At 36.9% G+C, this 12,803-nt stretch overlaps 1 protein-coding gene and 1 long non-coding RNA gene across 9 annotated transcripts in view; one reads left to right on the top strand and one right to left on the bottom strand.

Annotated features, from left to right (window-relative positions):
- Positions 1 to 12,803, bottom strand: part of COL11A1 (collagen type XI alpha 1 chain) — a 159,829-nt gene that overhangs the window by 9,247 nt on the left and 137,779 nt on the right. For all 8 annotated transcript variants that reach the window (XM_068199689.1, XM_068199686.1, XM_068199687.1 and 5 more), the window contains 9 exons: positions 9,365 to 9,418; positions 8,799 to 8,906; positions 8,559 to 8,612; positions 8,220 to 8,273; positions 7,654 to 7,707; positions 2,511 to 2,564; positions 2,024 to 2,131; positions 1,888 to 1,941; positions 809 to 862 (listed from right to left, as the gene is read on the bottom strand). In XM_068199689.1, coding sequence (XP_068055790.1) covers positions 809 to 862; positions 1,888 to 1,941; positions 2,024 to 2,131; positions 2,511 to 2,564; positions 7,654 to 7,707; positions 8,220 to 8,273; positions 8,559 to 8,612; positions 8,799 to 8,906; positions 9,365 to 9,418 — 594 coding nt within the window. The remainder of the gene's footprint in view (positions 1 to 808; positions 863 to 1,887; positions 1,942 to 2,023; positions 2,132 to 2,510; positions 2,565 to 7,653; positions 7,708 to 8,219; positions 8,274 to 8,558; positions 8,613 to 8,798; positions 8,907 to 9,364; positions 9,419 to 12,803) is intronic.
- LOC137479304 (uncharacterized) lies at positions 117 to 12,113 on the top strand. Its single transcript, XR_011002148.1, has 4 exons — positions 117 to 855; positions 3,893 to 4,019; positions 7,665 to 9,821; positions 10,917 to 12,113. It is a non-coding gene; the product is annotated as an uncharacterized lncRNA (long non-coding RNA).

The following is a 12,803-nucleotide window of genomic DNA, read 5'->3' as shown; positions in this document are numbered from 1 at the left end:
ATTAGACCTTTCAGATGTTGCCTCTATTGCTTGTCAACAATCAGCCTGAAAACAACTTATTCTAAAAAAGTATTTATTGTTGTTAGATGGTCTTTCAAACTTTCAGATTGTTTGCAAGTTGTGACTGCTTATTCAGTGAAAGATCCAAGTGCAAGGTAGTCCTTACTGAAACCACTACAGAAATCACAGTACCCTGGGTACAAATTTCATGCCAGTTTTCACATGTAGCTGCCATCAGCATCTCACAGAATTCCACATTGTCATATGGCTGCATAAACAGCTGATCCAAGCAGATAAACAAAACCTGCAGTTCACAAGGCACAGTCATGTGCATGCCTCTTTCTCTACAGGTTTTTCTCTGATACACAAGCAATCAATATATTGTTGGGACTCCTTAGGAAAATGCTATCCCAGATGTCTCAATCCATTATTTCAAAAGAAAGTATTATAGCTGTTGAATATTTATGTTTTTTTTTTTTAATAAAAATTGTCAATACTCATAATTTCTACTTGCTTTGTTCTTGTAAATCTGACAGTTCTCTTTACATCAATATCTTTGGGATTTTCACTGCAGGGACCACATGGTCAATAAATTACCACACAGGCAGTAATCTTTTTCTTTCAAGGTGTTTCCAGGATATTGGATATGGCTTAAAATTCATGATGACTCTTAGGGCTGTGGGAAGCTGTTTGATAGGCATGGTACAATGCCTTGCTGATACAAACCCTACTGCTTCTCTCTGCTAATTTTATACAGGTTTTAGACTGGGCTGAAGTTACAGAGACACAACCAATTAGCAAAGCATACCTTCTCTCCTTTGGAACCTGGGTCTCCTTTCAGTCCAGGCAAGCCAGGTGGGCCCTATATAAATCGAGGGAAGTAATGTTAAAGTAAGTTTTAACATCCTGCTCAAATCATGATTTCTTGAAATGTTATTGAAGGCAGTTCAAATCAAAGTACACATTCAGTGGTTGATGGTTGTGATTGATGACATGATTTAGATCTCAAGATGAAATGTATGTTTAAAAATCATAATAATGCTACAGAGGGATTTAAATTACTTTATAATTAGAAATCTATAAAAGGTTGTATGAATAGAAATCTATGGAGCAGAGGGTCAACTAAATTCTTGATTTGAGAAATCTTTAGATTTTATAAGAATGGCAATGCTGGTTTTGTGTAATTTGTACATAATGAGGTAAAAAATGCAGGCCATGAAGTGCCTGTACAAAAGACATGAATTTTTCAGAGGCTGTTAATCTCACACTGCACGTGTCCATGAGCTGTAGAGGTGCTACATTAAGTGTGTGTCTCCTCACCACTGCTCTCCTGGTGGCAGTGGGCAACTTCTGCTATGGATAGGAGTGATAAGAGACCTTTTCCACCTGGCACATATTCAAAAATGCCATAACATTTCATGTACAAAATATGATTCAGTGCTTATGCTTTCCATCTCCACTTCAGGATATCACTAGATGCAAAAGCCTAGGCAAATACATAATTCATGAATGAAATATGAAATTTTTAAGCTTTTGGAATGCAGAATCAGACTTTTCACCTGCAGTGTGTTGTGCTCTACTGCAAATCAGGCTTCATACTCTCCTGATAGCAATCGCCTGTGGAGGATGGGAGGGCAAGGAGGGAAACCTAACCTGAGAAATCTTTTACATATCAACTTTACTTTCTTAAAATCCAAAATTATGCTGCAGCAATGCATTGAAAAGTTCTTGTTGAGCTGACAGGAAGTCTGTGCATTTGAAAGCATATAGTTCATTAATATACTCAGCTCCAGATTTTAACAGGATATTTAAGCTCTCAAATGTTAGAAGAAAGCTCTTTCAGTTTTTGGAGGCTTCTATGAGTGACATGGGGAACAGGATGCTCACCAGAGGTCCAGGAGGGCCATCCTGACCTGGTGCTCCAGGCAGACCTTGTTCTCCCTAGAAAAAAACAAAAAGCTGGCTTTACCAGAGTATATACATGAAATGCAACATTTAAAATATTATGTGCTCCATGACTTACCACAGGGCCAGGAATGCCCCGGAGACCCTCTGGGCCAGGTTTTCCTGCAGGTCCCTGTGGCCCAACTGGCCCTGTTTTTCCAGGAGCTCCTTCTGCACCAGGTTCACCCTGGAAGGAACAGACCAGGTCAGAGATGGGGGGGGGCTGACTGATTTTGGCACTGAAGGGATGTACAAGAGGCAAAGTGCTTTTGAAAAGTCAGAGTTCTGCACAGGACAGTTTCCTGAGTGAAATGTCTCTGGCTTCGCAGAGAGATGTGGTGCCAGCAGAGCAGGCTCCCCTTGCTTGTTACAGGTGAGCTGTGCTGGCCCTGCACTGCTGGGTCCAGTCCATTACATGTTGCTACTAATTCTGGGTCTGAATTTGGATTTTAGATTGCCTGTTATTACTGTGAAAAGTTCCACACTCAGTGCACCATAAGCAATTTACTTTTAATTTATAAATAGCTTCTATTTCTATGCGTCAAAAAAAATCTTCAGTGTATTACCTTTGCACCTTTTTCACCTTGTCTGCCTTCAGCACCTGTTGCTCCAGGAGGTCCCTGTAAAATATGGACACTGAGCTCATAATCTCAGGTTTTTTCAAATATAACCCGTGAAAAAAATTCTGAAAGTGCAATTCCCACCATATTAATAAGAAGCAAATGCTTACAAAATAACATTAAAATTCTTTTTTTGACATTTTATCCACAGGATAAAAAAAATACCATACATCTCTTATTCCCCTATAAAATTTTCTGGTTTTTTAGAATATCTAAAAGATTATGAGGTTCAATTTGTTTGGGAAAAAAAAAAAGAACCAAAAAAAACCCAACAAAAAAACACCAAACCCCAAACAAAAAAACCCAACAAAATGGGATATAAAAGAAAAAAAGGCAATACTAATTTATATGTACAATAACAATTAATTTAAAACTTGCTTTACATTGACTTTTATCTATTCACTGTAGTTTATCCACTGACTCCAAAAAGGCCTCTCGTTCTACAGTGCACAGCATGGCAAATACTTCTTTATTCTCTAAGTCAGGGATGGGCTCAGTAAGGGGCCTGATTACATTTGGACAGCCAAAAATTGACATATTATCCACTAAATATGAAAGTGGAAGAAAAATAAAAAGACATTTTTCTCCTCCAAAACATCAAGGGCTGATTTTTAGGTCAGGTAATTAATATTCATAGCTTCAGTTATGAACAGGAGCAGTGTCTTGAATTTAATGTACTCTTCTGAAAATGGTTCTCTTATATGCTTAGTTTAGAAAAGATGCACTCAAGATAATGGACCAACTGTTCTCCTACAAGGTTAATTTTTAGCCTGGGAAATGTCTTTATTACAAGTAGCTATTTCTTGCCAACCAATGAACAGCTTAAAGGAACATGAAAGCAAAGTGACTACGCTGAAATGCTGGGATTTTGTGAATCTATATAAGACTCATCTGTTCATTAATGCAACAAGCAGATTGTTATGTAAGAAAAATGTTCTGAAGATCAGCAACTAGAAAAATTCAAACCCTTTCATTTATTACTGCTTTTTACTTCTTAACAACATTTAGAAAAACAATTCAGGCTCCTTAAAGGTAAAGCACCAGAACACAATTTTAATTTTACAGGTAAGAACTGTACTTCCAGTTAAGCATCTGCCTGTTTGCTTTGTGAGCTCAGGGCTTTGGATCAGTGTTTGACCTAAAGGTATTTATTGTACTGGAGCTGAATTTAGACCAAACTTTTTATTGTCTGATATATTTCACTAGCCAATGCTACTGACACATACCTTGAGCAACTCCACTGGTTTTAATTCCCGGAAAGTTATATTCATTTTATAGCTATTTACGTAGAAGTATATTAAGATCATTCATTTGCTTCTGAAATTAAGCTTTCTCCAGGGTGACACTGAACATCTGCAGCACTGCATGAACCTTTTGGCCAACAGGGATAGTTCAGACTTTACATCAAAGATAATGCCAAATGAATTAACCACAAGAGGACTTTGACTATTTGTTGTGGGTATCAACAGCTTTTTTCTTTGGTGTTTTTAAGAGCTGTAAGGGGTAAAGGAATTAGTTTTATTTCTTCAAAATACAGAGAAGCTTAAATGCCCTGGGCCAAATGCTGACTCTTTAAAACAGGAAGAATATTTTAAATCTCTGCTGTTCTAATAATAATTAATAATGTCTGATGCATGTAACCCTTTATGTAGGCTGTATTTTTTGAATGGATTATGGTTTGCAGTGATAATAAGAAAGATCAACAAGCACATAAATAAATTCAGAAGCATTTTAGAAACATGACTTTTTTTCTTACATGGATTAATTTACATGCCCACTGTCTTTGCTTGCCTGAAGTTCCCATATGGATTATAATCCACCCTTTCTAAGAAACTGAAAAGGGTTGAATGTGGCAATTTGTACTTGAGATATATAGTCTCTGCATAATCTAGAAATGAAGCTGCAGCATGAATTAATTAGCAGGCTAAGCCCACTGTGATGGCTAAAATACAAGTACAGTGCCTGACGAGTGCTGAGCAGGGGCCGTTCGTTGGCAGCAGTGCCAAGGCTGCCCCAGGCGCGGAGCGGCTGCAGCGCTGCCCTGCGCTGCTGGCCTGGCTCACTGCTCACTGCTAGTGCGCCTCCTCGCCCACTGCCGCTGCCGGAGGCCCGGGAAATTTCAGCTGACACACAGGACTCGGAAACAGTGTTTTACATTAATGCACCTTTCTCCCCCTCATCACCCCAGCTACCATGCTGATTTTTATGAACACTGCACTGTAATTTTGGACATACTGCCTGATACATTTTATGAACCAAGAAGACCAAAGAAATCATGCAGACACAAACTCATTCTCAATTTTTGTTACGTGAACCTATTGAATATTTTTCTCTGTTCTTCCATATTTCATTAAAATGATTTCAGTTATTGTTTATAGCTGGCTTAAAACATGATTTCCAACACAGAAAACCATTACTACATTTCATTAGCCTGTTGTGATTGGAACCTGGCATATTGTTAGGTATTCTGTGCATTTGAAATCAAGAGAGAAATTAATTTTTAAGTGGTGAGTACACCCTGCTGTGGCAGCATCATGCTGTAGCCAAAATGGAAAAAAAAATCTTCATAGAAACACTTTATTTTTTCCTAAGTTATTCAACTTTATATTTAAAGGCAACAAACCAAATAAACTTCTGCTTTGCAAAATTGCTGGCTTTGCTTCAGTACTGACATCTCTTCCTTTAATGGAAAGATGGTATGGCCTCCAGTTGACAACAAAAATATATTTTAGTCTTGAGCTTTAAATTAAAATACGTGGTTGGTGTGTGGAGGTTTATGTGTGTGTGATGTGGACATCTGATTGTCACTGCCCAGGGAAGCAGCCCAGCAGCAGATCCCAAAGCTCGAGTGTCTGGCACACTGAAGGGCTGGGAGGAGCACAGGCAAGGATTGCTGTCTGTGCTCATCTGTACTGATTGCATATTGATCTGAAGGACACATACTCTGCGATGGTGTCTTTTCCTCATGCTACTTTTAACATTTGTCAGATGGAAATCAATTAATTCAAACTAAAAGTATTACCCAGTACTGTATGGCAAACCAAAAAGAAGTCCCAAGAGTAAGAGCAAGGGATTACGTTTCAGAAAAATAATAATAACAAGATAACTGTAGAGGGGTTCAGTCTGTATCTCTAGTTCTAGATAAGCAGCCACAATTACTACCATTACTTGCAGCTAAATTACATTGATGTATAAAGCCTTCTGAGCATGTATTTTTCTGATCTGGTGCATTCAGAGATCACTTAAGAAGTCAGAATATGTAAAATAATAATTACTATTTAATGAAACTTTTTTAAAAATCACTTTAAAGAATTTGTCAATTACTATGTCACAAAAGTAATCCTTTGTAGATTATGGTTTTGGCTTACAAATTTCGTAGATTCAATGGGAAAATGATGTATGTCCATGTCTTTCACTAGAATTTGCTTCTCAGGGAGAGCTGGGTAAACTTTTTAACTCTGTAACTAGATGGAGATTGCTCAAATCTCTGACAGCTGGTAATAAACATGATTTTAGAAGATCAGGCAGTAAAACTGAGGTCAGGTCAGTTACAAAATGGAATGCAAGAGGGGAATGAAAATGTATAACAAAATAAACAAGGAGCCTACTGTTGAGGATTTCAAGAGCCTTTACTTAAAAGTATGAATTCTGAGCTCTGCCAGCTCATTATTTCAGAGACCAAAAACCAAAAAATGGGATGGAATTTTGCTTTCTAGTAGTATAGCCAGAGCTGTGCCTCACAAACAACAATATTACTACTGAAACTGAGTGTCCTTCTCAATCCAAATTAAAAGACTCTTGTCAGGGCTTTTTCTTGAAATTGATTCTACCATACAAGTGATGAAAACTAATAAAAAGCATTTTTTCTAGCTAAGTATGAACCTTTCAGTCTTTCACTGTTACTTTCTAGTAAAACATCAATATAATACAGATTCCCTACAAGTTTGAGACATTCTGGTGCTCAAGTAATGTAGAATCTCATTCTAAAAATGTTTTCTTCAAAGTTCAGAAAGGTACTATAGGTACTATATTGCAATAATTAGCCATGCATTTTCCCTAAATTGGAAATATGTAAAATGGAATTTGTGCTTCGAAATTATGTTTTTTTGTCTAGGTACAATCAGATAGAATATAGCCCATCTCTGAGGAGTGAGCTATTGCCTTTCTGTATAATAAAGCAGGACGTTTTAATTTGATGTCAAGCAAACATACTAATTGTTAATATTCAGTTGAGCTATATTTCAGTTCTAGAACAAGGTTGCTAATGCAACCATAATAATTTAGAATATTATAAATACTTTGCACATTGGTGGAGCAAATATATTATTGTGTAAAATAAATAAAACTAATTAGGCACGTCATTCCACTCAAGCCCATTAAACCGAGCAATTTAACATATTTTATTAAATAATTCTCAGCTTACATTTAATAATGCCACTTCTTCTGTTTTTTAACGTGTAAAAACTGCATCTAATTGCTCTCTGAAGCAGACCTAAGGGTTGATGCATCTACTACAGTTCTGTGACTGCAACATTATTTACTGGGTTTGATTAGCTATATTTGTAAACCCTGTGAACCTTCAAAAGCTTTAGAAATAATGGAATAGCTTCATAAGTTAATGCCTGTTAATTTTGTGTGCACAGAGGATGATATAGATTTGCACAGTAGCTGCATTGTAATTATTTTATTTCCAAGACTAAAGAAACCAAAACAGACACATTCTTCCTGCTCCCTGATAGCAGGGAGAGTTGTGCCTAAAGATGATGTCTGCCATTACTGTCATACCAACTCACTCCTTTTAGCAGACTGACTCAGTAGACACTGAATTCTTGAGTGAAAATACAAAACACTTTTATGGGTAAGCAATACATTCTTCCCTATGTATTTTTTTCTTTTTATATTCGATGTTAGCCATGTTAAAGAGCTTTCTCTGCTGTTTCTGTTTGTTTTTTTCCATTTCTCTCATTACATTACTTAAAAGAAATGACAAATGTCAGATGTGAATGTTCCAGCATGAAACAAGTAGCTGAAATTCTCTAGGACACAGTGTCTCAGAGAAGTGTACAAGAGAAGATGAGGTATTCCTTACTCTTTTCCCAGGAGGACCAGGTGGGCCAGCTTCACCTGAAGGACCTGGTGGACCCTGCAACAAAAAATTAAAGTCACAGCAGTAATAAAGGGTGCAGTTCTCATCTTTATTAAACACCACGGACATCTGCCAATTGTTAGCCCCTTTCAATGGACAGAATCTACAGAAATAGAATTTTGATGTTTAATATGGGTATTGCTCAGGTACTGCTTAAGATCTTGGCTTAATTTCGTTACTTCAGATAATGGAGATTATTTGGCTGCAGCATTTTTCTTATGCTCAGAGCTGCTCTATTTTTAGTGCTCCTCAGCAGCTCCATCAGAAATCCTTTAACACATCACTACTTCTAAAAGAAATTGAGCTCTTGCTTAATTGTGTTCCTGTAATATGGGCAGTTCTGCCTCTTCAAGGAAATAAATAGTTATTTTTCAGTATAATAGAAAAAGCATCCACTCTGAAAATATTTTTAAGAGTGTGACTGTATAGAAGCCACTGATTTGGCAAAGTACACTTTCTTATCATCAGAGAGATAATGCAGATGAAATAAAGTCAGAGAAAAATCTTACAGGTTGACCAGGATCACCATCTTCACCCTTCTCGCCACCAACACCATCCTGACCCTACAGAATTCAAGGAAAATAAACAAAAATTCAGCTAATTTAAGCCACTAACTTTCATATATAAATATAAGAACACTATTTTTCTATAGAACATTTTCCCAGGATCATTATTTTTCAAAACTTTTAAAAGATTTCTTAACATTTTAAGCCTCAAGAAATGCATGTACAGAAAAGCAAAGGATCTTACAGGCAAGAGCTCATCCCCAGACAAGAAAGACACAGGGTCAACTAGAATTAAGTACAAAAGAAGACTAGGACCTAAAACTGTTTTTAAGGTATACTTACAGCTGGACCAGGTTCCCCAGGGGGACCAGGATCTCCAGGAAAACCAACTGGGCCCTAGATAGATGAGGAAAAAAGGCAAGGAATGTGTCATCCATTGCCAAGCAGGTTGCAGTCATCAGAAATCTTTTATGAAGCATATAATGAACGTAGTGCACTTGTAGGCAGTGCTATGGTTCTGTATTCACACAACTTCAGCAATGCTTCACAGTGGTTTGGGTTAGAATTATGAAGCTCACTTACTGGGTTACCCTTAGGCCCATCATCACCTGGAGGTCCTTTAGCACCTGGTGGTCCGGCTGCTCCGGGTGGACCAGCTTCACCTTTTTCTCCCCTTTCACCTTTTGGACCCTGTGGAAAACACACAAACATAAAAATGTCATCTGGAAATGGAAGGGCCAAAAAGATCACAATGGCAAACTGATTTTTCAGACAAGGGCCATGTCACTCCTTGATAAATACTGGCATGTGAGTGGGAAATTAGAACCTCTCAGCTCAAGTTCCAAATTCTGTATCCAGCTTGCATCAGTGAACTGTTTCCAGAAAGAAAAACATGCAAGCCAAAGTTGATACTTATGGAAGGAAAAATAGGTATTGTTTTGGGAAGTCGCCATCCTCTGTTAGTATAAGATGTGGCTATGATTATATGGAAACAAATGTCATTTTAAAGGTATAAGTTCTCTACTGAAAATTCAAAGAAACCATACACAAGTGGACAAGTGATCTGAGGAAATGCTTATCAAAGCCCTGCCAGATACCACAGTTCACTATAATAAATGTTAATGATAAGACAACAACAAAATACTCACAGCTGTTCCAGATTCTCCAGGAGGTCCAGGGTTACCAGCTTCTCCAGGCTCACCCTATAGATGCATAAGAATAAATTTATGACTCATTAGGGAGAATATTTTGATGAATTTACTTCTGTAATTACATCATCCTCCCATGCCTATTTATGTAAACACCTATAAGAATGGGCTTTTATTTGGTCTACCTAGAGGGATTGAGTTATGTATATGGCTTTGCAGAACTGGAGTCTGAAATTTGAGACATAATACATCAAACTAATATTTTCTTGAGCCAGGGAGACTAAACTTCCCTTTGGGCTTTGGAAGATGTTCCCCTTTATTATCCCATATACTGCAAATATCCTGCTTGTGATTATTGCTATAGCTACTGTTGAAAGAAGAAAAAAAATATATAAAGAAAAACATAAGGATGAAATAATAGCATCAGTTAGAAAAACTTTCTCCACAGGCTACAGAGGTGTGTGCTATGTATTTGCCAGTGATGGAATTTTAAAGCAGATGGTTTACAGGATGATACCATATGAAAATCCATGCAAGTCAAAGATTGTGCACTATTAAGTGAACATTTAAAATAATTCAGTCTCCTTCTGAGTTAATACACAGCATTATCTCAAGGACTGTCTTTACAATTCTTCATTTTAAAGTTTAGTTATGACCAATTATTTTCTAGCTCAGTGGTCTGATGCATAAACATTTACAGAAAACTCTTCTGTTAGTAGAATACTTAGTTATTAGCATCACAGAAACATAAATCATGGAAGGGTAACAGAAGTGTGCTTAGATAAGAGGAGGATAACAGAGGAGTGCTTAGATAAGAAATGCATACATTTATCCCAAAGGATTTTTCAATACAACTGCTAATGGGGGGAATTTTTCCTCCCAGATATATTCTTTTTCCAATAATTACATCTACATCCAGTAATTCAGTGCTGAAAATGCATTTTACCCAATCATTTACCGAATTTACAGAATTAGAATAAATTTGTGTATCCTTCCTAACTTGTGTGACCTGCACACCCCTCTTCATTTTACGACAATTCAGTTAATTCATACATGTCTGTCATTTCCACATGGTCAGTATAAAACTATAAATCATAAAATACAATTTTAAAACAAAAACTTATGGTGTAGATACTAAACCTTTTTTTCAGAGAAGCTCATAGCAGCATGCTAACATCACTGGGACCAGAATTTGGCCCAGTATATTTCATTAGATTAAAGGAAAATATTTCAGTACCTCTCAGCTGAATTCCAGACTAGGATAATTAACAGATAACCAGTATTTTAGGAGCAATATTAAAATGCCCTTTAAAAAGGACACTATTAAAGGATGAATGTGCCTTTAGAAACTCTGGTATGTTCTATTAGATATACGAAAATTTGTAGGGACTTCAAAATGAATGATCCCCTTTTAGTGTTTAATATTAATTTACTTCTGTGATGTTGCATTCATTTTAAAACAAAACCCACAGTGGATGCTTCAGGTCATTAAGTGTTAAGAATGTTTTCTAGGAAAATTCATAGTCTTCATTTCCTTATTCTCTCTGCACAGCATTTACTGAGTCTGCAGCATCATTAGCATTGGGGTTTTGTCCATGCCTACTATCAATCAAATGAGATTTTTGTAGCAACAGAGAATGAAGCCTGGAATCAGCAAAAGGATGTTTTTCACATTATTAGCCATACTATATCCACAGAGTCCACCCTACAGAGCCCTTCCAAAGGTGAGCCCATGGCAGGACAAAGTGAAGCAGTGACATAAGAGCACTGATTGTGCCCAGTCTTTGCTGACAAGCACTAGTGTATTGTGATCCCCTTGGCAGCTTCTCAGAGAGAGAGTTCTCCTGCCTTTCTGCCTAATGATATTGTAATTTATGACGATCCACATTTGATTGCTAATACAATTCTTACCCTTTCTTGTTGACAAACACATCTTCATTCTATCAAACAATACTGGACTCCCTCTGACCTACACTTGGGAGCACCAGGGGAGCACTGGGGGTGCCTGCTCCAGCACACACGGTGATATTGGCTCTGTGCACTGCAGCTCTCCAGCAAGCAGCAGTGTGGAAACTTGAGAAATTGGAAGGGCTAGAAAATGTCAAAATGTTCCCTTAAAGGGCATTTGTGAAAGATGAGACCAGTTAAAGTTTCATCTCACATTAATATTTCCATATCAATGCTCTACTAAAAAATCTGCCCCTTCCATGTAGGCAGTCCTTGTTTTACCTGACAGTGATTTCTATATTCCAAGTAATAGGTACTATGAAATGCTGCATTTGGTTTAGATAACTGTTAAGGGAGTTAAACAGTGTTTTGATAGAGAAGACTGTAGCTGATATATATTTACAGAGTGCATATTTATAGCTACTAAAACCTGCGTAATATATAGCTATTGTTGGCCCTCATCTTTCTTTTCAATTTTAGTAACAATGGCATTAATTCAGAACCTTCTCCACAGGAAATATTTCATGTTCTGTTGGGAAACAGATTTTATGATCTAATAATATATTTATTCCATCTCCGGAGATTTTTCTCACTTTTGTTAGCAGCTCAGATCTTTTAAAAGTTACTGTGGTCTTTCTTAGGCAAAGCCTTCCTCTGACAGAATTTCAAAAAGGAAAGACAGACATCTTAAACTACAAAGGGTCATGTCATTTTGCAGACGTGTTTAATTCTGAAAACCTTCTTGGATTAAGCAAGCTGAATGGGTTCTACCAAGGTAGGCAAAGTAGTCTAAAAGTTAAAATTTTAAATAACATTACTAAAAAGTTTTAAGGTTTAAAAAATAGTGTTTTCCTTATGATCAATTCTAGAGAACTGATATCCAAAGCACGGAGATAGTGGATGGAAGGCTGCCACCTTTTGGTTAAATTCTGGGACATAGTCTTTCCTTTTATAACAATGAGAGGCAACTTTGCAACTGACTGGGTTATGAAAAGTTAGTTTTGCTCCTTTTTGCCATTCTCAAAAAAACAAAAAAAAAAAAAAAAAGGAGAAATTATAACTCTAGAAGAGAATCCCTTTTGCATAGGCCTGCATATGTGTTATATATAATGTCTCTGTGGAGAATTAAATTTAATTGAGAGAAATTCTAAAGGCTGTGTTTTCTGGGAGGGCTCTTGTTACAGTGTTGGAGAGATGGAGAAGGATGAGAAAAGGATCACAGTCAGGAGATGATTATTAAAAGCAATTTGTCAGGATGGATATTCAGGTAGCCTAAACTATCCCAGACACACCTTGATTAGGTACCTTAGCAGTGTCTACACATACATGTATGGAAAAATGATATATACACATAAAATTTTTTGTGAACACGTATCAAACATATTTCTAAACTTAGAGCCAGCATACTCAATTGATTTTGTCCTCTCACTTCCATCTGCTGTATAAGTCAATGATTAAGCATGAGAACTATTGATCTCACATGTTTACAGGC

Source organism: Anomalospiza imberbis, chromosome 9 (genome assembly GCF_031753505.1).
Source record: "Anomalospiza imberbis isolate Cuckoo-Finch-1a 21T00152 chromosome 9, ASM3175350v1, whole genome shotgun sequence".
NCBI lineage: Eukaryota > Metazoa > Chordata > Aves > Passeriformes > Viduidae > Anomalospiza > Anomalospiza imberbis.
This window is presented reverse-complemented; position numbering and strand designations above follow the sequence as displayed.